Source organism: Pseudochaenichthys georgianus, chromosome 8 (genome assembly GCF_902827115.2).
Source record: "Pseudochaenichthys georgianus chromosome 8, fPseGeo1.2, whole genome shotgun sequence".
Classification (NCBI taxonomy): domain Eukaryota; kingdom Metazoa; phylum Chordata; class Actinopteri; order Perciformes; family Channichthyidae; genus Pseudochaenichthys; species Pseudochaenichthys georgianus.
Window position 1 is genome coordinate 15,236,017 of NC_047510.2, and position 26,267 is coordinate 15,262,283.

The 26,267-nt window shown below is 41.1% G+C and overlaps 2 protein-coding genes across 3 annotated transcripts; both read left to right on the top strand.

The window, feature by feature from the left end:
- Nucleotides 1-767: 767 nt before the first annotated feature.
- Nucleotides 768-5,991, top strand: phb (prohibitin). The gene is made up of 7 exons (XM_034089008.2): nucleotides 768-871; nucleotides 1,398-1,498; nucleotides 1,897-2,058; nucleotides 4,379-4,521; nucleotides 4,607-4,723; nucleotides 4,822-4,917; nucleotides 5,065-5,991. The coding sequence occupies exons 2-7, from the start codon at nucleotides 1,414-1,416 to the stop codon at nucleotides 5,275-5,277; spliced, it is 816 nt and encodes a 271-aa protein (XP_033944899.1). The 5' UTR covers nucleotides 768-871; nucleotides 1,398-1,413; the 3' UTR covers nucleotides 5,278-5,991.
- A 575-nt stretch (nucleotides 5,992-6,566) lies between these two features.
- On the top strand, nucleotides 6,567-24,201 carry znf652 (zinc finger protein 652). 2 transcript variants are annotated; one of them, XM_034089142.2, is made up of 6 exons: nucleotides 6,567-6,654; nucleotides 10,974-12,482; nucleotides 14,501-14,648; nucleotides 14,953-15,068; nucleotides 19,046-19,190; nucleotides 20,931-24,201. In XM_034089142.2, the coding sequence occupies exons 2-6, from the start codon at nucleotides 11,451-11,453 to the stop codon at nucleotides 21,545-21,547; spliced, it is 2,058 nt and encodes a 685-aa protein (XP_033945033.1). In that variant the 5' UTR covers nucleotides 6,567-6,654; nucleotides 10,974-11,450; the 3' UTR covers nucleotides 21,548-24,201. The 2 variants fall into 2 exon arrangements, with proteins under 2 accessions (XP_033945033.1, XP_033945032.1); XM_034089141.2 differs by having other exon boundaries at nucleotides 6,593-6,848.
- The last annotated feature ends 2,066 nt before the right edge of the window (nucleotides 24,202-26,267 follow it).

Genomic DNA, 26,267 nt, shown 5'->3' on the forward strand with positions numbered 1-26,267 from the left:
TGTCCACGTTAGGGGGCGATCAAGTGCTGTTTGACTCAGCGCCTACTTCACAGTAGACCTGCAGTAGACCAATTAGATTTTTGTTGTGACCCTTTAAAGGGGAATTTGAAGTTTAAAACTCTGGATTAAATTACTCTACTTGAGCCTATATAAAGTAAATAAAGCTAGCTCCACCTTAATGCATTACAAACATTACATGGTACACATTGTTGCATTGGTGTTAATAATTGTATGCATAATATTATATCAGTCATACTTTACTGTTGACACATTATTAGGTGGGAGTTTGAATGCAGGCCTTTAATTGTAATAAATATATTAGTATAAAAGAATACTTTGTACACTTGTGAATTTTTATTTTACTTAAGAAAATATCTACAAATCAACAACACAAGTTCAAACAATTCTCTAATTTACTTTATAGTTAATTAGTTAACTAATTGTGTACACATAATAGACCTCTGAAAAGGAAATTACTTTGTCTAGCTGTCAGATCAAGTACAATGCTGTCAATTACAATGACAACAGTTACACAGTGAATAGATAAATGGGGTTATTGACCAATAGCCCGATTGTAAAGTAATAACCTTTACTACATACACAAATTATTAAAACAACTTGTGTGCAAAGAGCAAAGTGTGGTACTTATTTAAAGACGATAAGGTCATCCCAGACTCTAAAAACAGTAGGGGGCAGTAATGCACATTACAATGAATGTCAATCCCTTTGGAGAGTAGTAGAATAAGAGAAATTTGCGTTTTGTCCAATCAGAGGCTACTTTGCTACATGCATTGCGCATGCCCAGTGGAGCAAATATTTAATGTGTTGTACGTACGTCGGTGGAGGTCACAGACATCTGAACAAAACTGAGGTGAGTTATAACATGCAATGTCTCAGTGTCACTAAAAATGCTTGATTGTAGAGCCAAATGTATGCAAGGTAGTAATTTCAAAACAAACTTGAGGATTATTGTATATATGTCGTTATATCAAAAGGGTTGCGAACACGAGCTTCCAGTTTGGATCAGAGAGATTTAACATGCGCACTGTCACCTAGCTGACTGTGCTGATACACGCTTTATTCTAGTTTAAAGGTTTTTCAAATGTTGTATGGGCATATTTTAACATTTCGCAAACTCTTAAGCTACAGTGGTCGGTTTAATCGGCTTAGCTTGCTAGCTACTCGGTACACAGCTAGCTGATAAGCTAATGCTAGCTGGTGAGCTACATTAGCTAACACCCACAGCCTTGGCATCTTTCAGCATAAGGCCAAGGACAAATGAAATAGTACTGGATAACAGAGATTCAAATGGCTTTCTAAACAAATCTGTCTCAAATGCGTAAATTGTTTACTTTGTGTACTAATTGTTTCAACTTTTTGTCCTGGTTAATTGCTAGAAGGAGAGTTGCTATCATGGCCAAGCTGTTCGAGACTATTGGGAAGTTGGGGCTGGCAGTTGCCATCGGTGGAAGTGTTATGACTTCTGCCCTTTTCAATGGTGAGTGCTGGTCAATTGGACAACTCCTAACACATAAGTGGTTAGGTACCACTAAGCCAGCTTCCCCAATTTGAAGACTTCTTTCGATTCATTCATGTAATTTACTAGTCCAATAACACATCTTACTTACTCACTCATCTGTTTAAACTTATAAAAGCAAGTGTGTTGCACCCCACATTAAACTGCAGTAATTGAATATGGTGTTCAGTGAAGTTCAAAATACTGCAACAAAATCAAATACATGTATATTAACAGAATTATACAGAGTACACATTGTAGAAAAACACATGATAAAAAAACAAGAATTTGACAGAATGCATTACAAATGTTCATTTTTAAACACTTTATGCTACACACAAACCTCTTGGCCGGGAGTTTAACTATTCTTCTTTCTTTAGTTGATGCAGGGCACCAGGCTGTGATATTTGACAGGTTCAGAGGAGTGCAAGATATTGTTGTTGGTGAAGGGACCCACTTCCTCATTCCTTGGGTTCAGAAGCCCATCATCTTTGATTGTCGTTCCCGTCCACGCAACGTCCCTGTCACCACAGGCAGCAAAGGTACATCCATCATCAACTAAACCCCTGTAATGTTATTTTTGCTCATAAACATGTCTCTTAAACCTCAGGAAGCTGTATCGGTTATTTGTGAATTCCACATTCCTCTTGGAAAGGCTATTGGGTAAAATAAAAAGCTGGCACAGGCAGCTAACATCTAGAGTTCCCTAATAAATAATGCTATGAATGTTAACGTTTTATCTACAAACTTTGCTAACATGACCCATCAATGCAACTCAAACTGTACGCTAGGGGTGCAACAACTAATCGATTAAAATCGATGACCAAATTAGTTGCCAACTAATTCAGTCGTCGATTCGTTTGTGACGTCATAACGTGTGTTTTACGTGCCGTTAAGCTCTGTACTGGAGACATTTAAAACATGTCATATGTATTATTGCTACATAAACATTATATCGCAGTCTTAGTGTTGTAAACTCCGTTTCTAATATGCAATAAGACTACAACATGCGTCTATGTTGTATTTTCGATCTTTCCAATCCAGACGAGATCTCTCTCCCCCGCCTACTTGCGAGGGGGCGGGGCAGTTTACTCACACGCAGCTGCTACATGCAGCAACACACACAGCGGAGAGAAGCGCTCCAAGGTGTGGTTAAACTTTACCCGTCTCGATGTGGACAATGCTCGTTGCCAAAAGTGCAATAAGAGTTTAGGAACACGAGCAATTTGTCTAAACATTTAGCAAAAGTGCACCACATTCAGACGGAGAAATGCACCGGTTTCGACTGTCTTTCTAGTAGCTCTGTAGCTCCATCCACGAGTAACGTTTCCACGTCAGGTGTTGTGTATGCTAGCAGCAACACACAGTTAACTAAATTATACAAACATGAGTTAATGATTAGAGGTAACGGAGTTATCTATTTTGTTAAAGTTTCAGCTATTCTGTTTACAATTCAGATTATTTCATACGATTTGTTAAAACGTTGTTTCTTTTGATGTGAAATATTATTTACTTAAAAAGCAATATTAACTTTGTTCACAATTTTGTTTAGTTAATTTACCTTGTTTATTTTTCAAAAGAACCGATAAGAGTACCGTTAAAAGACCGGATCGATAAGCGGTATCAATAAAAGTAGTAGTACCGTTAAAACCTTAACGATACCCATCCCTACTTGACAATGTGAAAAAGGTTATCTTTTATCTGATCTGATCTGCTATCCTTGGTTTAAAATGTTGACTGACACATTTTTTATTTCTTTCAGCAGAAAGTTTAATAAAATATGTATTTTTGAATCAAGTATTCATCTTATTTGTCTTCATTGTTAGTTTCCACACCCACAAACTCAAGCTAAATCTAAAAGTTGATGGCTAAATAAGAGCGTTTGAGAAATTGTGCAAGGCATAATCCTAATAATCGATTATCAAATTAGTCGTTTGTTGCAGCCCTACTGTACCCTGGAGGTTTGTATTAGGGATGGGAACGTTTAATCGAATATTCGAAATTATTCAGATATGAGTTATGAATATTTTTCTTGTATTTATTTTTTGGGAGGGGTGCCTAAGTTGATTACATATTATCAAATGGAATAATTCAATGTATACGACAGTGCCATAGCTAAGTGTGTTAGGTCTAAAGGTGTGTTTTGCTCCGCTCACCGGTCCCTCACAGCGGGCAGAGCTGCAGGTGCTGATCTCTCTCTTGCGTCCGGTTATACTTCACTCGCGTTTATGTCCAAATCCATCAGATCTAGCTAGTTCTAGCTAATGATATGGCTGTTGCCCCTCCCTACACGCAGATCACGCAGACTCAAACCTCATCTTATGCCCAAATTCCAGCTGAGAGGGTCTTCTCTACAGCTGGCCTGATTGTGAATTGTTTCCGCACCCGCCTCTCCCCTGAGTAGACATGCTCATTATTCTTAAACAAGAATGAGTATTGAATAGCTGCATTCTGTGCATAGGCCCTGTTATAGGTTGTTGATCTCTGTTGTAATAGGGTTACGTTACCCTAACCGGTTATGGTGTTCGTGTATGATCCCTCTTTAATTTAGCCTATCGCTGTCAACTGTTCAACCTGTGATCACCAGTTCAATTCATTTGACTAATTCGACTTGGTTTCTATACTTATTTGAACATTTATTTATTTATTTTTCAAATTATTTTTATGTTTTTGCAAAACAAATTCCCACTTTCTTTTTATTTTATAGGATATGTATATTTCGGTTAACCGTTTTTGGGGGGTAGAATATTCGAATATACATTTGCTTTCAAATTCCCATCCCTAGTTTGTATAAATTGTATTTGTTTTACTTGTAGTCTAATGTGTGCAGTAAAAATTCAACTTTAAAAATTCCCCCCACAGATCTGCAGAATGTAAACATCACATTGCGCATCCTCTTCCGGCCGGTCACCAACCAGCTGCCACGCATCTTCACCAGTATTGGCGAGGACTATGACGAGAGGGTGCTCCCATCCATCACCACAGAGGTCTTGAAGTCTGTGGTGGTAAGAGTCATTCAAGAGTAGTTGCAAATAAAAAGATGATGTTTGTAATGAATGATAGTTAGCTTATAAACTTATTTTTCCACAGGCTAGGTTTGATGCTGGCGAGCTCATTACCCAGAGAGAGCTTGTGTCTCGTCAGGTCAGTGATGACCTCACAGAAAGAGCCAACACCTTCGGCCTCATCTTGGATGACGTTTCACTGGTATGAAGCTGCTGACAAATTCTGCAACACTGTCCAGGTTTTCCTTTTTACTTGGATTTTAACTTTAAGAAACAACTGTTTGTTTTGTATTCTTTCAGACACACTTGACCTTTGGCAAGGAATTCACAGAGGCTGTTGAGATGAAGCAGGTTGCCCAGCAGGAGGCTGAGAGGGCCCGTTTCATTGTAGAAAAGGTAATTATTTTTAAACTCTGTTCTACTTGTTTTTTACAGAAATGTGGATGTATGCAATTCCCCCTCTATTGGGGGAAAGGTGAAAGCTTGAATTACAGTTTTTGTGGCAGCTCTCAAAAATGTGTTTGTCCTTTTTTTTTTTTTTAGGCAGAGCAACAGAAGCAGGCGGCCATCATCTCAGCAGAGGGTGATTCCCAGGCTGCCTTGCTAATCGCCAACTCCCTGATGCTAGCTGGTGATGGTCTGGTCGAGCTGCGTAAGCTGGAGGCAGCTGAGGAAATCGCTTTACAGCTCTCCCGCTCCCGTAACGTCACTTACCTGCCATCCGGACAGGGCACATTGCTTCAGTTGCCCCAGTGATAACTTCTCACATCATGTCTAGCCCTCTATCGCTGTCACCAGCTGTTACAAGGGCCATGGAATGGGTGGTTGAAGTGTTAAATAAATGACTCAACTTCACACACATTCCGCCAACTCTTTCTCTAACCAAATCTGGACTGGGCTCTGTTGATTGCAGGATGGTGGGAGACAAAGTGAGAGGTCCGCGACGGATACAATAATGAATTCAACCCATGTGTAAGGAAGTTGAAGTTAACCTTCTATATATATATAACATATATATATATATATATATATAGTGCCTGCATAATAGACAATGCAGTAAATTATCTTAAGATTCATCTTTGGTACATTGTTTCAGAGCACTGGATGTATTTAAAAAGCAACAGATTGATTTTAACACCAAGGGAGAACAGTTTGATTGCTTTTTAAGATAAGGTGATCAATTGTGAATGCTAAATGCCATTACTCTGTTATTTCTGCTGGAACGTTCCATCAAATTGTGTAACTGTATATTCAGATCTGTAATGAAAGTCACTCCTTTTGATTTCGGGAACAATCTACTTTCTAGCAAATTATTTCTTTGTGAATAATATTGCTATACCCAAATAATTGGAACGTGCCTATCTGGTAGTAAAGAATGATCCTTCATTATTTTCAGTTGTTTGTGTGGACAAAGTGTATGCCCCATGTCACAGAAAGACTTAACAATAAATGTGTCTTTCTATCTCCCAAGTTCTCACACTTCTTGTATATGTATAATCCTAATCAACACAGGAGGGTGTGTCAAAATGTATTCCCATTAAAAAAAAAACATGAAGAGTCATTTTCACTGTTTAGTTGCAAACATTAAAACTATGCAACTGATAACTATTAGTGTAATACAAATATATTTAAGAAGGGATGGTTTATTTGAATCAAATAACTACATTTGAAATGTATTATAAAATATTCATTTTAAACCCGTATCCTATGTATGATCGCGAATGTTATTTATCTCCAAGTATCATGCTGGAGTCTCCAGAGGCAATTGTGAAATACGTAAAATAATTTACCTGGTAGCGCTGAAAACACTAAATTAAGAACCAAGCCCCAAACTATCAAATTCGTGGGGTATGAAAAAAATATTAAGATAATGGTATAATTAGAATAAATGAATGACACTTCGCAAAGGATTTCTCCTTGAGGGGATAAATCGGTCCTCAGGGTCTTTTCATTAATCGAGGATTTCAGCTCAGCGCGTGTGCGCGCATCGTCCCCTGTCTGGTTTGGAGGGGAGACCCAGACACGCTGCCGCGCGCCTGCCCAGACAGCGGCCTGGATGCCTGGGATGAGCGCGGGACGGCGGTGGTACGCGCGAGAGCTTGGCCGGGCCACGTAGCGGGACTAAAGACACCGGTAAGCAGGTACCTCCGCTCCGCAGCGTGCACATCAACAGATAATTTAAACATTTGCAGAAGGATTAGATTATTGGCTTCTCTTAATGCACATCCGCAAATGTAGAGAGAGTGAGCGAGAGAAGTGCGCGTGCAAACCTGAATCTGTGCAACTCTGATTGCACGAACGCAAGAGAGAGGTCGCTCTCGACGGAGGTAAGCCAGCAAACCGACAACAAAATGTTTCAATATAACTTAATTGTATGCACTTACATGTATGACAAGCATGGCAGCTGCTAGGAGAAAACATACGTAGTTCGCTGGTGGACGCAGCTACGGTTAGAAATGTCGGTCAGCTCGGCTAGCACTGACTTGGTGACAGTGTCGAGTTGAGTGGGTTTGTCAGAAGCGTACAGCAGCCCGGGTTTTGTCAGCAAAGCGTTGCTTTTCATCTTGCACGACAATACAGATTAATTGATAACAAAGCATGACATCGCTTCTTTATCCAGCTTCATATGGGTCCGATAGCTGTCATACTTTCCCCTTCAAAGTGCAGCAGCGAAATTAAGTGTAACGTTAATGCTAAATATCTGACGTTATTGCTAGCTCTTAGCTAACTAGCCAAAATCTGGGCGGTTTGGGGTAAAAAAAGTGAAAGTCTTGTTTCTGTTGTTAGCTAATGCATGTTAGCAAATACTAGCCATAAGATGGTACAGCTTGTGCATATTAACATGATTCTTGTTGAGGTGAAGTAACCTTTCCCTGCACTATAATGTCTAATGGCTGCACCTTGAGCTAATGTAGCCAAGTTAGCTTTTCATGTGTGTGCAGGTTAGTACCTATGGAGTATTGCTAGCTAGCTAAGTAGCCTAAGTTGCCCAGGCCTGCACAATGTTACTGCTGTTCGGTGTATAGTGTTGCCTTTTGATTTAACCCTTTCTTTGCTTCGTACGCACGTTAGCACCTAGGCTTGTAGCTTAAAATATTTCCCTCAGCAAGATTCAGCTATAAAACCAGAAAGTAGTTGCTGCACTATATTACGTCATACTTGCCAAATGTATGTAGTTTTTCGCAGTTTTTAGTAACCTTGTTCGCCAGAAATAGTAAGCTTGTTTTACCTTATCCACCCGTTTGCATTTCATTCATGTCTCATGTTAACAGACAAAAACACATTTTAATCAAAAGAGCCACATTGAATCCATGTTATCTTTCCTCTATTTATAACAGGGACATCAAAGTTGTGGATATCAGTGGACTGCTGTCAGGCCTGACTCTGGGCAGTGATGAAAATAAAGAACTTGGAAAGGGATAGCTTGGCCTAAGATAATACAACATCACTTTTACTTTGATACCACTGAGTTATACCAGGACAAAAACACTTGGTACTGCTCTATGAACTGATTATGGGCTTCAGGGCCAAATACTTACAGAGGCATGGAGCACCCCTGCAGTGCACCACACAGTGAGCTGGTTAAGGTCTTATGAGTTTGGACAGAGTGAGGAATGTGAACCTTCACTGGTCCTCCTCAAGCTGCGAACGGGAAAGCTCATTAAAGTCTAGACTTTAGTGGGAGCATGGATTTGAGGAGCAATGCTGCATAATAGGAGGTCAATGTGACACATTTCGAAGACTTCAGAGGTCTCAACTGCTTTACTGTCACAAGCCAAGCATTAGTGAGCACTGTTTAATTCTGTTGGTTAAAATGTTATACAGTGCCTTTTTCAGTAAAGCTCCCATCATGTGTCATTCAAATCGTAAGCCACAGACGCATCTATCCTGCATATGACTGGCTTTATGGCTTACCCTATATTAAATTAGTTTTGGTTTCCTCATGTCTCCGAAGCATGATTGAGGAAAGCTATAAATTGGTTATTGTTGAATAAACTTTGATTTATGGGCAGGATTTGCTGAGCATTAGTTATGCTTTGGATTATTTAAATTGGCTGTCGGAGAGACAGTTATTTATAAACGTTTCTCTTTTTTGCAATTGGGTGCAAAGTTCTTCTTTGAAAGCTGTCCAAACTTCATAAAGGCAGTCACAAATAATCATCATTGCTATAGGTTTAACCTTCTGATCTGACAAGGTGATTTTGTTGACTAATTACCAGTGATATTGAGAAGTCTGCACTCTACCTGATTCCCACATCAAAGGACTGCATTATTTCGCTGCGAGTGAAACTTCAAAATGACTCATCATTGAAAATGATAAGCTGGTGGAAGGGTTTTTACTCCATATCCGTTACATAACCACACTGTGTGTTTGTTTATTTGCAATAGTGCGGTTCTCTTGGGACCGTTTTAAGCAGAGAATTTTGAACTTTTGATACTTTTATTGTGTGTGGCATATTAAATACAATCCTTAAGTGAGCTGTCGTTTTCATTCAAAAACTCAAATTAAAAGAGAAAGTGACAAGCTGCACGTTAAGTCGGGTTCAGGCAACGGGTTCTCATGCAATTGATATTCCTCTGTCATCCAGGCGCAGGATAATGTGCTTTGTGTCTAAGACAGCCATGTGAGTTGAGTTGCTCTGTCAGTGCAGAGCTCGCCCTCCCCTTGTGGTCTTAATGTTCTCTGAGCTCCTGCCCAATTCTCAGAAAGGATCAGAGTCAGCATGCACAGGAAGACAGGTGTGTCTGTATGTGCGGATATTCTACAAGAATGGCCTTATACTTGCCGAAGTGGTGGAACATATATTCACATATACTGTATGTAAACATCATTTAGATGTATTTATGCTTGACTTTATCCTACCTTGCATTTCTTTCCAGTCTAGTGAGATGAGGGAAGTGACACGAGAAACAGGAGATTCAGTTCAGGGTTTTCCAGAGATTATAACAATAAACTGATAAGGAATTTGACCCACATTTTAAGTTCAGATTGAGTACAAAGAGCCAAATATGTGTTGGTATTTAAACCTCAGTAATAACGTGGTATTGGTGGATGTAGTAAAAGTAAGGCACCACAAATGAACACTTTCTAGGTGACAAATGTTGCTCCAGAAAAACAAAAGATGCTTTTTGCAAATTGTGATCATAGCTGTCCAAATGATGAAGCTTAAATCTTAGCTGTCGTTGCATATTTCAGCTCTACACTCATTATGTCACTTTTGATCCCTTATAGTTCCCTCTTGCTTATTCTCTGCACTGTGACTGTAAATTGACGGCTAAAACTGACTAAAAGTCATCTTTATGAATCGGTTTGGGGGATCTTTCATTAAGAAAGTCCCCTTATGGCTATTTATGGTTTCTTTGTAGACAGAGGACTGTTTTAAAAGGGAATATAACATAACATGTTTGGGATTACACGGAGGGAGGATGAAGAAATGACATTATTTTTCTCTCTTGCTCAGGGAGGTTTTTTAGTGAACAAACCACTCTGGTGACGAGTAGGGTGTAAGTTTGTTTCAGGTCAACCAACCGGCAGTCAGTTTCACATCATCTTAGATGTATGCATAACTTAAAAACATACCCCAAAGCACCATGTCATAAAAGCACAAATGTTTTGATTTAATACTGTGTTTTTCATCTTTAACCTGCATAAACAAAGTCATTATAATGCAGGCTCCAAAGTGCAGTGCTGCTTACACTTCATTGAAAAGTTGAAATACAGTTTCCTGTGGTTGTACGTCTGTGATCTGCAACACAAGCTCCTGAGCTGCGGTTACACTATGCTCTCTAACAGTCTATGGGCGGTGTGTTCATGTGCGTGTGTATTGTAATGCTTAGAAAAATTGAACAATCAAAAAAATAAATGTCTTTGCGAAACGCTCAGATAATATATGTAAATTAGGGGGATATGAAACATACCTATCATCAAGTAACATTTTGAAAGGGACAACTTATTAAGGCCTAGTATAAGAACCAGATTGTAGTACAGTGAATGAATCTGTGTCGTAGTGGACGACTGATTTGGGTTTTTCTTTTTTTTTGCATCTGACAAAATGCAACAAATGAGACAAGGTCATTGCTGAAGTTGTATGAACATTTTGAATAGTGTTATTATTTGCAAAGTCTCTATTTGTTTGTATTGCACTCATCCTATTTAAATCAAAAAGGTTTTACATTATTTATGTATTATTGTTTTTAACTCTAGAAGGAAACCATTTCTGCATTTTATTTAGTAGGAAAGTGTTGAGATTACTCTGTTATTTAAATCCACTCACATTCATTTCTGATGGCTGTGGTTTTGACTCCTACACACAAAACTGAAACATTTGTGGGCAAATGTGGAACTTAGTGTTTATTTGATAATGTGGCTGTAGTTTCAGTTCACAGACACAAAAGAATGGAAAGCACTATTTTTCTTAATCGATCTATGTTTCCTCTGTCTTATCTCATAGGTAACGCACCGTGAATGGCTCTTCAAGCAATACAGAGAAGTCCTAACAGCAGTGCCATGGCGGGCATCCAGCTCATACTTACCTGCTCTGCAGCCTGAAGACTCTGGCACCCTGCAGGGCAGCAACCTTCTGAGAAACTGAATCTATGATCTGCCTTCGTCTTACATACTAACAAGAGGAATTTACCTTCAAATGTTCAGCATCAAAGACACAGATTGATTTTGCAGTTTGATTTCTAGGCATATGGAACAAAACTTAGAACAGATTGTATGTCTCTCCGACTGCATTTCCTACCTTAAACAACATGGATGCTCTTTTTGAATCAGGTTAACTGTTTGTCGCCTCATCCCCTCCTTCCTGTTTCTTCAGTCGTAGGAGGGTGGGGGATTGGTGTGGCGTCCCCTGCCCCTCCTTTTTAAAGTAGGCTAGTCGACCTTTTCCATTGCTCTGTGCTCCCACCAATCCCAATTCCTCTTCATGAAATCCTGCAACAGCCTCAAGGAAGAGCTTTCTGTACCTATCTTTGGCGGGATGTCACAGGAGGAAGGACGCAGGGCGCCGGTGTCCCAGTCCTATTTTCACTCCTCTACCCAAGATCTGGACCTGACAGGCAAGCTTTATAAGAAAGAGGTCGGAGGTAAGCCATATTCTGTGTTAGTGGACAATAAAATGGCAGCCAAGGCATCAATAGCAGATCAGAACATTGGTCAGTTGCCCACTCATGTAACCTCACCGCAGTATTTCAGAGAGGCAGGAGGAGGGCAGGAGGCGGGATCCCATGCTGGCAACGACGTCCCCTCTGACGACACTGAAGATGATGATGAGGAGGAGGAGGAAGAGGAGGGGGAAGAGGAGGAGGAGGAAGAGGAGGAGGAGGAGGAGGAGGGGGAAGATGAGGGCTTCAAGCGGGAGCAGATCATTGTCGAGGTAAACCTGAACAACCAGACACTTCATGTATCCAAGGGAGACAACAAAACTGCAACCACCGAAGACGTCTCTGAGAGAGTCGGCAGCGACGATGAAGACGACGATGAGGAAGAGGAGGAGGAGGACAGCCTCAATGAAGAAGAGGAGGAAGACGATGAGGAACATGAGATTGAGAGTAGAAGAACGAGGGCAAAGCGGGCCCGTCGTGGTTCCAGCGGCACGGGAGCTCCAAGCCAGCCACGGAGGAAAAGCCTGAGAACGGCTCTGAGCATGACCACCGCTGGGATGACCACCAGGGGCCGGCGGAAGCACCTGGATTCTCCGAAGAGCAAGCGCAGGTCAGCAAGATCGGCCCCGTCGTCTGCAGGTTCCACGGCAACGGGAGGGAAAGCTGAAGTGCAGGAGAAGGAGATGCTGGCGTGTGAAAAGTGCCCTCGAGTGTTTAACACACGCTGGTACCTGGAGAAGCACATGAATGTCACTCACAGGCGAATGCAGATTTGTGACAAATGTGGCAAAAAGTTTGTCCTGGAGAGTGAGCTGGCCTTACACCAGCAAACCGACTGTGAGAAGAACATCCAGGTAAAGCAAACTTCCTCCTTTTAATATTATGTATGTATATATCTCTGCCTTCTTTTTTCAAATTCATATTTTATTTAGAATGATGGAAAAGTGCATATCCAGGGTTCACCGTGTTCTCTTGAAATCATCTTCATGTACCTATAATATACATTTAGCAGTTGCGCGGAACAATTTGACTTTTTAGATTTATTTTGGATGCTTTGATGGCCCTTTTCTGCACACTACAGTTAACATTTGAAAATGCAATTGTTGTATTTCCTGTTATACTTTTTAAAAAAAAAAAGTAATATTGAGATTGTGGTGTGTGTGTGGGAAGTAAAGAAAACATTACATATAGTAATGATTGTCATATGCTGTCATTGAAGTGTTTAAAGAGGGTTCAATATGGTTTTAGGTGATTCAGCATGTTAACCCCCAAGGGACTCGTGGTTATTGTGAGTAGCCTAATTTAGCTCCCTGTTTTGCTTAAATTAATTTGCACCTGAAGTTAGTTTGGAACACTTCTTCTTTTTAAACCATGTCAAGATGGGAATGTACAAGTTTTCTTATAATTCATTTAACTTAATGGTGTGAAAATACTAGCATTTATTATTGCAAAAAATAAATGTATGTGCTTTTCCTGTCTAGGAGTCAACACTCTTCAACTTTCTTTATTAGGCAAATATGACAATAAGACAGTGTCCATCAAAATGTTCAATACATCTGTATCTAAATATATTAACTTATTTTTAAAATGCGTTAAAATCCTGGCACAGTATAAATCTGTCTTGGAACAGGCTGACTTAAAAAACGTAACGTCTGTAATAGAGGTGCTGGTGAGGCGGCCAACAGAGCTCCAGGGTCCATGAATGAGATGAGACGGCGCACACACAACTGTTTTATGGGATGTAGCAGAAAGGAGAGGAAGGGGGGAAAGCTCACATGATAACTTTGCAAGTGTTTTGCCAGAAGGTATTTGAGAGATAGTGTGGGTCTTGTTGATATGATGAGACAAACATTTAGCTCTTGGTGTTGGTGTGTTTCTATGGTCGTGGGGATGTTTCTCTGCAGTGGGCCTTGCAGTTGGAAAAGTGACTGCCTGTAACACAGAGCCAAAGCCGAGGCATGGCCTGAAGAGCAATGTCTGTCAGTCTTTATGTAAGACCAGATAACCAAGAATTGAGGAAGTTTTAAAAGGAGATAAATGCAAATGTTCAGAGCTGATACAGATTCAGAATAGTTTTATACGTAATAAAGCAATTATTGTGTCTTGTCACAACCATAGTAAATCAGTTTCACAGAACAGAAAATGTCTAAGTGGAGAGAATAGTTCAAAGTTTTAGTTTATACAATTGAATCCGGAATGACGTCATCTACAAGCCGCATAATCACTAATGAAACCCATTAACCTTTGATTTTCTTCCCGAATAACATCTAAGCTATTTCATCTCTTTAGAGCAGGGGTGTCAAACTCAAGGCCCGGGGGCCAAATCCGGCCTGCCACTTAATTTGATGTGGCCCACAAGAGCTTGCAAAGAGTATACTACGTTTATTATAAGGTTACGTGTGGCTTTACAGGATCACGTTGCCCATAAACTAAATGCCCCACAATGCATCTCATTTTTTGAGTTGCGCACTGAAGAAACTTGCAATTATTTGCCCTAGACTTCTGCTTTCAGACGTAGTTAATTAATAACTATAACTATCTGATAATAATCCAATGCAGAGGAAATATTGTAAAATAATACATTATTTTATATATATTTATCTATGTATATTTATATAGTCTTAAAGTTACCACCGGCCCTTTGAGAGCAACCATCATTCAAATGTGGCCCACGATGAAATTGAGTTTGACACCCCTGCTTTAGAGGGTTTTCAGAACATAAGACTGCGGTGCTTTCCCCAGCAGAGGGAGCTAGAGTATCATGAAACAGTTTGGGCCAATAAGAACACTTGACAGCTGCAGGTTTTGGTGCTCATGATGTTTATCAGCAAGCAAATCTTGATGTTTTTTCTACTTTATTGTGTCTTTTTAGTGTGTCTCCTGCAACAAGTCTTTTAAGAAGCTGTGGTCACTGCATGAGCACATAAAGATTGTGCACGGCTATGCAGAAAAAAAGTTCTCCTGTGAGATCTGTGAGAAGAAGTTCTACACTATGGCTCACGTCCGTAAGCACATGGTTGGTAAGTAAGGGCCTTTATTCAGTCCCTATTGTGCTGCACCCCCATTATATGGCCTGCTAGGGAGGTGTGAGCCACCAGGGGACTCTGTTCAGTTGGTTTGAACCACAGCATTCAAATGTATGTAACATTTCTTATTTAAAATCATCAGATACACTTTCTTTAATTAAATAATGTAGAAGTGTTCTTTATTCATCGAGGCTTTCAAATTGAAAATGTTGATATATTACCTGATCAGTGGTTTGCACTTGTCTCAGTATTCTTTTCGTCTCTTCCCCGTTTTCATCCATCTCTTCTCCGATCCCAGCTCACACTAAGGACATGCCATTCACCTGTGAGACGTGTGGGAAGTCGTTCAAACGCAGCATGTCTTTAAAAGTTCACTCACTCCAGCATTCTGGAGAAAAGCCCTTCCGTTGTGAGGTAAGAAACATGTGGCCCTATTCAGACATCCTTTATTAACGTGAATCAGATCTACTTGCAATTCATCTTGTCAGAGTAACCATTTGTGATGAGCTTACCCTGATCGTATCTATTAAACCTAAGGCAGACAAAATATATGTATGCAAATTGTCCCTCGTGATCAATAACATGTTTTCTTTCTTCAAAAATGTGCTCTTGGAGCCCAACGGGGCTTGCTTGTCTTGTCAAATCTTTCTGTCATCCTTTCACATGCTGTTGAAATATGTGTTTCCAGTTGAACTGTCATTCACATGACAGAAGATACATGTTTACCTTCAAAATGTAAAAGCAGACAATACGCTTTTTCTAAAGCAGCCTAAATTCCACAGTTTAATAATAAATGTTCTTCCTCGCAATCATGTCGCAATTCAGTCTCCTGCTTGAACAAATATCGGAACCTGTATAAAGTTCACTGCTGGTATGCATTAAGTGCTGCTTTTCATTAACACAGACAGACCTAAATGACATCAAGTTGTGTCTTTCAGAGCAAGTCATTTGAACTTTCATCGGATGGTTATTGTAAGGGAAACTTCTGTGTAGCAATGCAGTGGGAGCAGAGATGGGGTCGTTACTAAAAAAAAAAGTAATATATTACACTACTTCGTTACTCTCTACATAAAGTAACTCGTTACTTTACTCGTTACTTTACTCGCAGGGCCGGCCCGCCCCTCCCTGCAGGCAGATCATGCAGACTGCTAAAGTTTCAAATGTTCTCTTTAGTTCAGTTTCCATTGTCGCATAAGACTGATCCATATCCTGAATGTTTTCCTATCTGACCGTGGCTGTCCTCTGTCTCCTGCTATCTGTATATTTTGCGCAGTCTATCTCTGCTCACGCTGTTGCGTCGGCGTGTTCTCCTGCGTGTTCTCCATGTGTTGCACTGGAACCAGACACCGCAAAGACTTCAGCCGAGCACGTACGAACTGCGCCTGCGTGAGTGGCAATAACTCTCCTTACCAGCAGGTGGCGGTAGTGTGTATTCATAATTCAAAACAGGCAACAACCGGAAAACAGAGAAGAAGAACAGACTACGTGATATAAACAAACAACAAATAGCTGTGCGTTAGCTTCACCTTAGCATGTGTTCTTTGCAGGTGTTTGTTGAGGTTTGATTATGACTGATTTTAGTAAGTAACGAAGTAACGCGTGTCGGGCAATGTTAGTAACTGTAGTGTGATTACTGAATTATAAAAGTAGCGCGTGACACTACTCCGTTACCGACAAAAGTAATATTATTACAGTAACCCAACTCTGAGTGGGAGTCACCGACTCAGGAAAAGAGACACGGGAAGAGCAGGAGCTTTGATGTCAAACACTGATGGTTTATTTGGAGCTTCGGCCGGAGGATTCACATCACAAGTCACAGCAGCCACGATCTGACTGCACGGGGTAGAGTTGCCACGTCAATTCTCAAGAACTCTACCCCAGACCCATGTATTTAACTAGTTCTGAGAGCAGCATCAACATGCTGCATAACAAGATAGAATCATAACACCTCTATCAGCTGACGCCAACAGGCAGGAACAGGGAGACAGAACACTGAGAGCACAGCAGCCAAGGCTACGAGGTGCGTGTGCTCAGTCAGGACAGTTTGAACTGATAAACTGGGTCAAAGTTATGGGCCTTGGAAAATATTTCCCCAACAGTTATATCATTTCAATTTATTCAGAGACGACTAAACCAGTCAAATATGACATGCCTTGTTCACCAATTAACTGGAGCAAAAGATAAATGTGGAACTAAGTGTTCTGTGTTTTGAAGCTATTTCTCTTATGGATGCATTTAGTCACATTGTGTCTCAAGTAGGGGTGTTGAAAATAATCGTTTCTACGATGCATTGCGATGCGGACGTGGACGATTCGGTATCGATGCAGTGACGGAAGATAATCGATTATAGCGTAATAACGTTGCTTCCTGATTTTCCGGCCGCGGCTTTACTATAACGGTTTTTTTTCTGTCACTTTAATATCAAATCGGTCGGTGACGCAGAGATCAGGGAACATACGTGACAGCGGCACAGCGGCATAGCAACACCAAACACGGAGCAGTCTGCTTTATCCACCAACACAACACAACACCACCAGTCCAGAACCAACAGCAGAAGGACCCGCTCTGAATCACTCCGTGTCGCTGCGGCTCAGAGACACAGGGATTTATGTTTTTCAAAAATAATCGCGTTACAATCATGTCAGGTTTTTGGTGGATTTAATTAAGTCTTGGATTGCAGAGTATGAATGCCCTCTAGCAATTTCAGACGATATATACGTGTGTACAGTTTGTGAAGGCAGGAGGAAAAAAGCTTCCGCAATCACCGTCTCCTCTGTTCCTCCAAACCCCGCCCCCTCCCTGAAAATAATGAGTGACAGGCTGATAGTGACCCGATAGAAACTTTATTATTCACTTAATCACTGATTGAGATATAATGAAGCTAACTTAGTCTCATACATTCATGGGATTTATGTAACAGTAAGACCCAGTGTGCACCCACATGCAGTATTTTTGTTTGTATATGCTATTGTAAATACTCCTGTTGTCTGCTGTGTTCAGACTCAAGTCATGTGTGTGATGCCTCATTCAGGACATTCAGTGTCCTTTTTTAACAGAAGACCGTGGCTAGAAGCTGCAGCTAGACTGCAGAAGCATTATTTATTTATTTTTTGAGGATGGAACAACTTCACACACAGATATAAGGAGGCTAGACCTATACAACTCATTTATTTTGGTTTATAAATTAATGTCAAGACATTTATGTTATTGATTTCTGAAGCACTTTCTAAATAATAAAAAGAGAGTTCATATGTATTTACTGCATGTATGCATTGATGAAAAATAAGCCATGTGCAGTAATATAGAAAATTGAGGATGCAACACATTGGTATGAATCGAGATGCATCGGGATATCGAATTGAATCGAATCGTTGACAGGATAATCGTAATCGAATCGAATGAGACCAGTGAAGATGCACAGCCCTAGTCTCAAGGGCAGTAGATTTCCTATTCCTGTCATTAGTCGTGGTTTCATAGGATGTCTACAGGGGCCGGTTTACCCCCCCCCCCCAAAGCCTTTAATGTCTAACCACTTGAACATACAGTACACAGGGAACATGTGTGTATGGGTGGAGCTGCTGTAACTGAATGTTAGAAATCATCTTCTGCTGTAACATACTTATCAGGCTGTATGAAATGTATAGGCCATTCTTCATTATGGTCTTCAGCTGGGGTTCCATATGGGAGCTGCTTGACCCCTGTTAGGCTGCACCGCTAGTCCGAGGTGATACTGTGACACTGAATAGTGAAACAAATTACAATATCAGAGCATCTATTTTTGGACTTCAAAAATAGATCTGAAACAGGCCTATTTTGTATGTTTACTCTTCTTACCCTATAAGGCTGCAGGTTTGTCAGCTACTTTTTACTTGATTTATATTCCACATATGGGAAGGATTCAAATAGGTCTTTTTTATTTACCAAAGAGTTTAGTGTTTTCTTTTGTTGTCTATGTCAAAAACAGAAATACTAATGACGAAACAGTTTTCTTTTATGTTATTCTTTAATTTTTATAAATGCAACAAACTATTTTTTTCCAATGTATACAACTATATCATATATATAACTTTGTAAGCGTTGTTGTCGAATAGGTTTTGCGGCTGCACACAAGAAATTGTTCTTGTTAAAGTTAAAGGTGGCAGACCCCTGGAATAAACAATAGCTGAGCTATTTTTAGTTTTTGGTGTGACCGATTATAAGTGTTCCTTTCTTTTCTAACCAGACTAAAAGGTCTCAACAAGTTAGAAAATGTAGAAAGATGTTTATGTGAAGGGTGTTGACCCAGTTCAGGTTAGTTATTGATGTGTCTACGGGTATGTGTGAGTGTTTTTGAGTGTGTTGCTGTCCGCTGACGTGGTGTTATCTGAATGCTTCTGTTGTCTCTGCTGCAGAACTGTGACGAGCGGTTCCAGTACAAGTACCAGCTGCGCTCCCACATGAGCATTCACATCGGACACAAGCAGTTCATGTGCCAGTGGTGCGGCAAAGACTTCAACATGAAACAGTATTTTGATGAGCACATGAAAACACACACAGGTGAGAAATTGGACACCGCTCGTCTCAGAACCATTATGCCAGTAATCATAGGGTCCATTTTTGTGGCCCCTTTTTCACACCAGGAACTGTTTTAAAGGGAGATAACTTGACCAGAGTTTTGACAGGAACCTACTTTGAGTTTTAAAGCCAGGCAAAAGGCTTTTTTTTAAACTATGAACATAACCTTTGTACACCCTATGCTACTATTACCCCCAATTAAGAAGTAACTGTTCCAGAGGGTTTAGTTTCCAATGACCCAGAAACTACAAGGATTGATTCTCCTGTATAAGCAAGCCCTGGCTGTCACCATTACACAATTGGAAATGTACTTTTTTGTAATGTTATAAACACTCAAAGTTATGCAGCCAACTTTCCAATCTAAAAAAGGAGCGTTCAAACGGAAAGTGCTTGAATTACCTACTGGTTAAACGGCAACCTCTCGCCCAACTTGTCTTCCCTCCTTCCCAGCATCGACGCTATCTAAATATAGCACACAGGCGTGCAACAGTTAATTCAATAGAACGCAAAGATGAACTGTTGTTTCCATAGCTTTTGAAACTTGCATGACTTATTCTTCTATCGGGGGTTACATTTCTATTATGACTTTTTCAAATCCAAAATACAGACAATTTAAAAGTCTAAACTGTTTAAAGATTTTAAAAAAGGTTGCTAAAGAACAACAATGTTTCTGGGTTTACACAGTCAGTCAGTTACTATACACTTTCTAAAAAAGGAAAGACATGGGATGTTTCCAAGATGAACATTTTAGCGGTGAGAGCCGAGAGACTTCGCCCAGTTTTTGTAATGAGAGGGATTTTTTTATACATCAAAGAACCGCCTTGCATATATTGGGGCTTATAATGAATACCCAGACACATGCTGTATTACATCCCTCTGGTTTTCTGCACTGCAATTTCTAAGACCAAACTGAGCAGTTCAGCCTGTTTGTCTTGCACTGTTTTTTCCCCCCTCAGCCATGCCTGTCGTGGGCGGACTCACTGCTCTGCATTGGCCCTCACGGTTCTATTTGTGAGGTGTAATTACGATGCCCTCTCCTCTCCCTGCCTCCACCATCCAATTTAGCCTGCAGCAGGAGACACACCCAGCCATGCCCTGTAATACGCGGCACACATGTTAAACAAACTTCCAAAGTTTGGTTCGCTGCACGCAGATTTTTCATGATTTCTTGTGAGCATAATCTAGCAGTTACAGAAGACTAGCACATTAGCTGTCACCTTTTGATGTTCAGTTTGATTGGAGGAGCTTTACTCGTGCCAGTAGAGAAAAGGCTTTTAGAGAGCCCTACAGCAGCCTGTTAATAGATGGCTGTGTGGGTGGTAGCAGGCAAATTCAGTATGGAGGGAGGTTAATGACAACAGCAATCCAACATAGCTGCTGTTAACCACTTAACATCTACGCTCCTCAAAGTGTGAATTGTAATAGCTTCCTGCAGAGTGGGTGGGTAGATGGCAAAGACCCTCAATTCAAGATGCCAAGTTATTAACCATTTTTAAAGAAAACTGTCGCTCTTTTTAGAAAGAAACATTTAAAGGCAACAAATAATCACTTTGTTTTTTGGAGTGAGTTAATTCATTTTTTATTCGGTAACCATCGCATTTGATAACAAAGCGGTTTGTCTCTGATGTGTCATTCTTTTCTCTTTGTAGTTCTAATCTGTTAATCGATTCCTACTCTCTGTCTTTCTCACACATCTGTCTTTTGTCTTCTCAATCTGTGCAGGAGAGAAGCCTTTCATTTGTGAGATCTGTGGGAAGAGCTTCACCAGCCGGCCCAACATGAAGCGCCACCGCCGCACCCACACGGGGGAGAAGCCGTACCCCTGCGAGGTGTGTGGCCAGCGCTTCCGCTTCTCCAACATGCTCAAAGCTCACAAAGAGAAGTGTTTCCGGGTCACCAGCCCCGTGGTCCTGCAGACCAGCGGCCCACCCATGCCTGTCCGCATCTTCACCAACACCTTCTCTTCCTCCATCTCTGGTCCCAGTCCCTCGGCTGCCCCCCCGGCCACCACCTCAGCACCCCTGGGCCTCAACCCGACAGGAGGACCCATGCCTCCGCGAGGCCCTTTGGGACACACGTTCTCCCACGTAGAGCTCCACTCAAACCCCTCTCACCAACATCCTCACCCTCCGACAACCCAGCAACACCTCTCAAACACACCCCAACATGTCCCGCCTCACCCCCACCACCATTTGGCCGTGCCCCCAGTCTCCCACCTGCCCCCACCCCCGGCCCTTTTCAAGAGTGAGCCCTTGAACCACTGTGGGCATGAAGACAGCAGCTATCTGCACCACATGGCTCCCCCTGACAAGGGTCCTGGAGCCCCGCAGCACCACTGAACTGTGCTTCAGCTCTGCAGCCCCCCACCAAACCACGCCTTGTTCTTCCGCTTCTCTGCGTCCTGCCTCAGTCTCTCAGTTGCTAGCCCCCTGATGAAAGGGTGCTCCTCGCAAACGGGTTTAAATAAGTCAATATTCAAACATGCACACACTCGCTCCACGTTTGATTGAATTACCTCATCTACTTAAAGGTCAACTGACAAATATTTCACAACAGAACCTTGTTCTTGAACATGTTTTAGGAAATCTATGATTTCTGTGCGAGTTCTCTAATCTGTACCACGATGGGTGTAAAGTATCTCCTTTTTATCAGAAGCTGCTGATAGAGGTCAACGTATGTATTACTGGATCAACGAGGGTCAGTGTCATCGAACTTTTCTCTTTGTGTCAAGTTGACTTATAGTCGCACATTGACTGTCTGCGCCCTTCCTCCCCATAGCAATACTAAACCTGTTCTCATCGTTAAATGAGAGCCTCACCCCACATAAATGATTGAATGTTGCTCTACCCGAGTCTCTCTGTCCTAAGGCTTTCTGTCAGAGGGGCCTCAGCAGTAGTGCAACACGCAGTGCCATAGGTTACAGTTAGAAGTGGTGGACCGTGGAAAAGAGGTTTTGATTTTTGTTAAATGTTGACTAAGACTGAGACTCACATCATGGTTAAATGGTGCTTTCCATTCCTATATACACAATGTTTCTTAATTTTGCTTTCCCGTTTGATTTAGAAGTGTGTCATATTACAAAATAACCATGTATTTTGTCAGCCCTGCTTTTATATAACATATGAGGTTTGACTGGTTATTTTGTGATTGAGAAACTCGATTTATGCAGGACACGCACCCTCACACTTACTCAAGCACACATCCAAAACACAAAGACCATAGTTTGGTCACTGATAAACTTGCTGTGTTCAGTGAAACCTCAGCTCTGAGCTCTGTTGGTCAACAGATGCTTTTAGATAACGGATGACTGTCAAATACTGCCACTGTGAGGGGCCAGACACGTGGCCCCATCAGGATTTACCCCACTTCCCTCCGCTGCTGTCGAAATGATACGGGTTACCATGTGAAAGGTCTTTTGACACACAAACAGTATAAACACCTGGGACCTTTTTTCATCACAGTTCTTAACAGGCAATTATTCATATTCCTCTCAGCCTATAATCCACGGTTTGGTGTGGGGTGTGTTGTAATGTAAAGTTATTTTCCTCTTACACATTATCCATGTTGCCTACTCAGAATGATGGCTGATAAGTCATTGATATATTGTTTTTTTGTTTTTCTAATGATCTCTTCTAATTAGCTCAGTTTGAAGCGATCGGCTGTTCCGCAGTGTACATGCTGTTAGCACATGATAGGACATGTCAGGATAAACAGCAGTGCTCATACCGTTTCTATTGAATTCTTGTATAGATAAGCATTCATGTGATCAAGTCAGCATACATTAAGTCATGTGATAGCCGATGGTGAGAATGTTATGTTTAAAAAAATAAGCATAAATGGCTGGAAATATTTGGCATGAATTTGAGATGCGTGGTCGTTAGCCCTTCACCCAGTCTGACGCCTATCAGATATGTGTGTGTGTGTGTGTGTGTGTGTGTGTGTGTGTGTGTGTGTGTAGTCTCTACCTGTCTGGTTGTCCCCAGTGCTCTCCTACCAAATGCTGCTTTTAAACAGTTTGCCCTAATACATGGCCTGAGATGGAAAATAGCAGTACATTTAACATAATCCTCTTTGTACCACTCGAACGGTACAGTGATGCTCCGGAGTTTGGAATGTCCCATTTTTGGATTTGAGACCTGCAATTATCCTGCCATTTCTGTGGGTCTGAATACGGCTGCATTATTTGCATATTATCACGATGTCCCCTCGGGTTCACTGCTGTGCTAGAGCACTTATGCAGCACGAAGCTTTTTCTTTTTTTAAGTCTTTTCATTTGTGTGTATTCTCTGCACTTTACTGCTGCGTGGGTGAGGCGCAGGGAAGGGAGGGGCTGACAATGCATTGTGGAACCGAGTGCAGTTGTGGCTGCATGAGAAAGGGTGGAGGTGATCATTTTGAGTGGATGTTTTTAGGCAAGGAATGGAGGAAAGTCCTGCGTGGAGGCGGTTAGTGAGAAGTTACCATTGCAAATGAAGGACATGTCTTTAAGTATGCGCAGACATTTCATTTCCTGTTATTTGACACTCTTGTTCCCAAATGGACCTCTAAAATTGAAAGCGGTTTGTCCTGCTTTGGCGACATTACACTAGCCCCTCCTAGCCGTGTCTGAAATACATTCTTCTGTTATATATTTTTGTTGTTCAGTTTTGTCTTTCAGTTTGCTGAAAGATTCTCCTCCTCCTTTATTTGTTATATAGAATGCACTTTCTACTAAAATTCTTGGCTAGTTAAGAAAAATAACATTGTATATTCTTTAAAGATGTTTTTAAAAAATCAATATACTTTTCCCCTTTGTATTTTTAACCACTTAATGTAGCATTGCGTATTTTATTATTGTATATGGTACAAATGTGCAGCTTTATAATGTCCTTGTTTGTCCTTTTTTTGTATGTTATCTGGAGATGGAGAAGTGAAGAAGTGGGCCTTTTTTGATAATGTACATTTAACTGACTGCTAACTTTGAGAAGTAAAACAAGTAGCCATGATTATCACATATCTGTGTGCCTCCTTTTCTCTTCAAAAGCTGTGAGTCTACTGCGAACCTAAACAAGGACAATTGATTAAACATGAAAAGTAGCAAATAAGGACTGCACAACATGTTCCTGATAGTTGGCTAAGTAGCTTTGCTATGAAGCTTTAATGTTGCAACAGCAAATGTTTGTTTGGCTGCTATTTCAGTTCTTAAGCATCACTTGGTTCTTGGCGCGATGCCGGCAACAGAACGATGTCTGCCGGCTGCACATGACACTGAATGTTCAGTAGCTGATTCCTTTGATTATCAAAGCTTTTTAATTGTCTGGAAAAGTTTTTCGGTCCTCTTCTTTGTGACCACTTCCTTTTTTTCCTCTTGGGGTGACCCTTCGCCTTGTCTTTCAGTCTTCACATCAAAGTTGTATGTATTTGCAGGCAGTGACCTTGCTGATAAGACAAGCAGTTTATTAAACTAAAGCTTCCGTCTTGAATCTGAACCTGTATCATACTTTTTTAGATGAGCAGATGCTTTTGAAGAAGGATTCATCAACTACTCTCACCAGTTTAATATCAAACCCAAGAGAGAAAGGATTGTTCGAGGTATAATCTCACAGACTACCTCTCCTTTCCTAGAAATCCATTGTTACTCAAGCAGCTTTGTTAGTCCATTAACAGTGTACCTCTAAAGAGGGCCACATTAAGACATTTGTTCTTCCCCAAATGCAGTGTGCCCTCTATCTACCAATGAGTTACATAATCCTCTTAATGGCGCTGAGCGGGCCGATGGGAAGAGAAAAGTGCGACTCACTGATTGTGAGTGGGTGGTCAGGTACCGAGGCTCACTTCATGAGCAGAGGAGATAATAACACACTGTCTGTACATCTCCATTCCCATTTGGGTTTGAAAATAGTCTGCCACCCCAGCTGTTAGTCATTACGCTTTGTGGTGTAGGAGCAGGGAGGCTGAGTCTGTCAGCAGGCAGATAAGGAAAGGAGGGCTTCACGCCGTGTCTTTCAGACGTTTGCTTGTTGCTCTGAAAGTTTCTGTGCGGTTCATTAACACTGTATTTGCAAGGATTTGTCTAACAAAACCCAGCTGTGATGCTAATGTTTCTCTAAATGAAGACACCATTTTGTTCCACATTTGCAATTATGGATTACTTTGGATATACCTAATTGATTTTATTCCAATCAGTTTATCAGATGTGATGCTGCTCCGTCCTCATTACCTTTTCTCACAACTGAGGTATCAGCGTTTGTCCTGGCATTTTTCCGGACCTAAATACTGATCCTCATGTCAAAGGAGGAAGTCTTTAGACATATATTGCATCAGGACATCTGAACACTGGAGATTATTCCAATATTTTTCTTTCACTGCCCTAGGTTCACCGTCATGCACAATGTTTTCCATCAATCAATCAATCAATGTTTATTTATATAGCCCAATATCACAAATGTTTCATTTGTCTCAGTGGACTTCACAGTTTGTACAGAATATCAGTATGACAATACGACACCCTCTGTCCTTAGACCCTCACATCGTACAAGGAAAAACTTCCGGAGAAAACCCTCAGTTTAAAGGGGAACATGGGAGAAACCTCAGGGAGAGCAACAGAGGAGGGATCCCTCTCCCAGGACGGACAGACGTGCAATAGATGCCGTGTGTAAATTGAAAAGATAATGCATTTGCAACATAGGTAGTCCAAATGTTTGGAAATGCATGTGTGTATAATAGGAAGATGAATCCACGAGGATATCCATCCAGGACCGATGATCCAGGACCACAGCCACGACTCAAGATCCAGGGCTCGCGATCCAGGACACAGGACCGCAGGATCATCCATGACTCCGGATCCCGGCGTATATAGACACCAAAAAGAAAGACATGTGGGGAAGCTGGGTTAATCGGAACATGAGAGTACACAGGTATAGACAGAGAGAAGGAAGAAGTAAGATGTCCCCCGACAAACTAAGCCTATATCAGCAAAACTAGGGGCTGAATCTAATCAGCCCTAACTATAAGCTTTATCAAAAAGGAAGGTCTTAAGCGCACTCTTAAAAACGGATAGGGTGTCTGCCGCCCGAACAC

What these genes read in the sequence shown, in the direction of transcription:
- znf652 (XM_034089142.2), top strand. Translation starts at nt 11,451, where the DNA reads ATGAAATCCTGCAACAGCCTCAAGGAAGAGCTTTCTGTACCTATCTTT. An exon ending in CGTCCGTAAGCACATGGTTG is followed by an intron (nt 14,649 to 14,952) that starts GTAAGTAAGGGC and finishes CTCCGATCCCAG; the next exon opens with CTCACACTAAGGACATGCCA. An exon ending in AAAAGCCCTTCCGTTGTGAG is followed by an intron (nt 15,069 to 19,045) that starts GTAAGAAACATG and finishes TCTCTGCTGCAG; the next exon opens with AACTGTGACGAGCGGTTCCA.
- phb (XM_034089008.2), top strand. Translation starts at nt 1,414, where the DNA reads ATGGCCAAGCTGTTCGAGACTATTGGGAAGTTGGGGCTGGCAGTTGCC. An exon ending in TGTCACCACAGGCAGCAAAG is followed by an intron (nt 2,059 to 4,378) that starts GTACATCCATCA and finishes TTCCCCCCACAG; the next exon opens with ATCTGCAGAATGTAAACATC. An exon ending in CCCGTTTCATTGTAGAAAAG is followed by an intron (nt 4,918 to 5,064) that starts GTAATTATTTTT and finishes TTTTTTTTTTAG; the next exon opens with GCAGAGCAACAGAAGCAGGC.